Source organism: Verticillium alfalfae, genomic scaffold (genome assembly GCF_000150825.1).
Source record: "Verticillium alfalfae VaMs.102 supercont1.1 genomic scaffold, whole genome shotgun sequence".
Taxonomy (NCBI): Eukaryota; Fungi; Ascomycota; class Sordariomycetes; order Glomerellales; family Plectosphaerellaceae; genus Verticillium; species Verticillium alfalfae.
The window spans coordinates 1113625-1115349 of record NW_003315038.1 but is presented as its reverse complement, the minus strand read 5'-3'; the positions used below and the strand labels follow the sequence as shown (position 1 = coordinate 1115349).

The 1725-nt window shown below is 56.5% G+C and overlaps 2 protein-coding genes across 2 annotated transcripts in view; both read right to left on the bottom strand.

Annotated features, from left to right (window-relative positions):
* VDBG_00352 (predicted protein) overlaps nt 1-398 on the bottom strand; it is a gene marked incomplete at both ends in the record, with an annotated part of 1179 nt that extends 781 nt beyond the window's left edge. The window contains one exon of the mRNA XM_003008625.1: nt 126-398. Coding sequence (XP_003008671.1) covers nt 126-398 — 273 coding nt within the window. The remainder of the gene's footprint in view (nt 1-125) is intronic.
* A 472-nt stretch (nt 399-870) lies between these two features.
* On the bottom strand, nt 871-1547 carry VDBG_00351 (conserved hypothetical protein; the record flags this gene model as incomplete). Its single annotated transcript, XM_003008624.1, has 2 exons — nt 871-1471; nt 1528-1547. The coding sequence occupies 2 exons, from the start codon at nt 1545-1547 to the stop codon at nt 871-873; spliced, it is 621 nt and encodes a 206-aa protein (XP_003008670.1).
* Between the last annotated feature and the right edge of the window lie 178 nt (nt 1548-1725).

Here is a 1725-nt window from a genome sequence, read left to right as displayed (position 1 = left end):
CAAGACAAATAGTTCAGCTCTTATAACCGAAAGAGAACCCGGCAGTCACCGGTTAACTAAAGCATGATAAGGCAAGAGACCCCGCTCCATAGATGACCACCCTCTTTCTTGGCCCAGCAACATACACCCCCCCCCCCCCCACCCCCCTCCTTTCGCTCCTCTTTCTCTCCTTGAAGGGTTCTCCCCTGTCCCCCAGGGATTTCGCATCGCCGTCTTCCGCCATCCGAGCACCCTCGCTTTCTCGCTACAATCCACTGGCCCTCATTTCGGCGCCCTCCAGCACATCGGACAGCGCCACCGACCAACGCACCTCCATAGCGCCGGGCACCCCACGTCGGCCGGAGAAGCCGCCAATAATGCTGATCATCACGATCACACACAGGATATTCGCCGGACATTTCTTTCCTCTAGCCTCATGGCGCTCGTGGGCAGGCACAGAGAGTGTTGCTAATCTCGGCGTCTCTATTCGTGGCTGAGACGAGGAGACCAGCTGCCCAGGCCAGCAACTGGCAGGTGGCCACTGCACCGAGGCAGGTTGTGTGACTGAGAATTTTCATAATGATGATTGACACTGGAAAATGCAATGGACATGCCCGGTCTAAACATGTCTCTGTGACACTTTGTATTCTCTCGAAGGAAAACGCAGTAGCGTGTATGAGGAGAAAGAATAGGAGGAAGAGAAAACAGCAAAAGCAGATCACCCAATCATGAAAACGTGTGAGAGAGAGAGATAGAGACAGACGCTCCTTGCATAGCAGCCTCCGAAAGCATCAGGGATATCATACTTTGCCCCAAAAACGCCCATAAGCCATAAAATCGTGACCAGTATACGCGCAAGACAAAGGCCGTCAAGGTATAATTCGTGCGTCATCAGTCTTCTTCGCCGTCGGCATCAACATCATCCGCCAACTCCTCCTCATACCTGGCTGCTTGTGGACTAGATGATGAGTGACCCTTCGCGCCTCTCTTCGCAACACCGCTGGCAGAGGCGGACTGCCCTCGGAGGGGGTGCATCAGCTCCCAGTCACCAGCGTCCGTCTTGCGCACGACGCCGACCTCGGGACTCGCCGCCCAATTGGTGAGGGTAGGATCTTCATCACCCCCGAATGAGAGCATCGGCTCACGGCCCTCAGAGGCCTTCTCAAGGTGCTTGGCGACGTGCTCCATGCGCTCATCCCAGGCATTCGCCCCCGAGAATACCATGTCGCAGCCGGCTGCAGGGCACTGCATGTGTGTCGGAAGTTCGCATCGTCGTCGCTCTGCTTCAGTCTGCATCTCGCGCAGACGATCGTCCCACTCAGGGGTCGGTTTTCTCAGGCGCAGAGCCTTGGCGATGGGAGGGGGGACATGCATGCGGCGCACATGCTGGGTGTAGAGATCTTTGCGGTTGAAGATGGCACCACGAGGCAGCAGCGAAGGGGTGTCCGTGGCAGGGGAAGCCTGCTGAGAAGGGGGGGACGGGTTGGTGCAGCTCTCGCAGGCGTCTTGTTTGCAGTGCCAAAAGCTCAGGGCCAGGTGCTGTGTAACAACGTGACGCTTCCACTCATTCTTACTGGGGAAAACTCGATGAACAGCCAGCAAAATTGAAGATGCAAACAAAGGGGCGGATATGTTTGCCTTTCATATGCTTCTGCAGCGCCGCCTCATCTCGGAACGGCCCCTGGGCGCAAGCCTTCGCACGACAATGCATGCTTCGTCGAATGAGCGCTCGTAGCTCGACTTTGA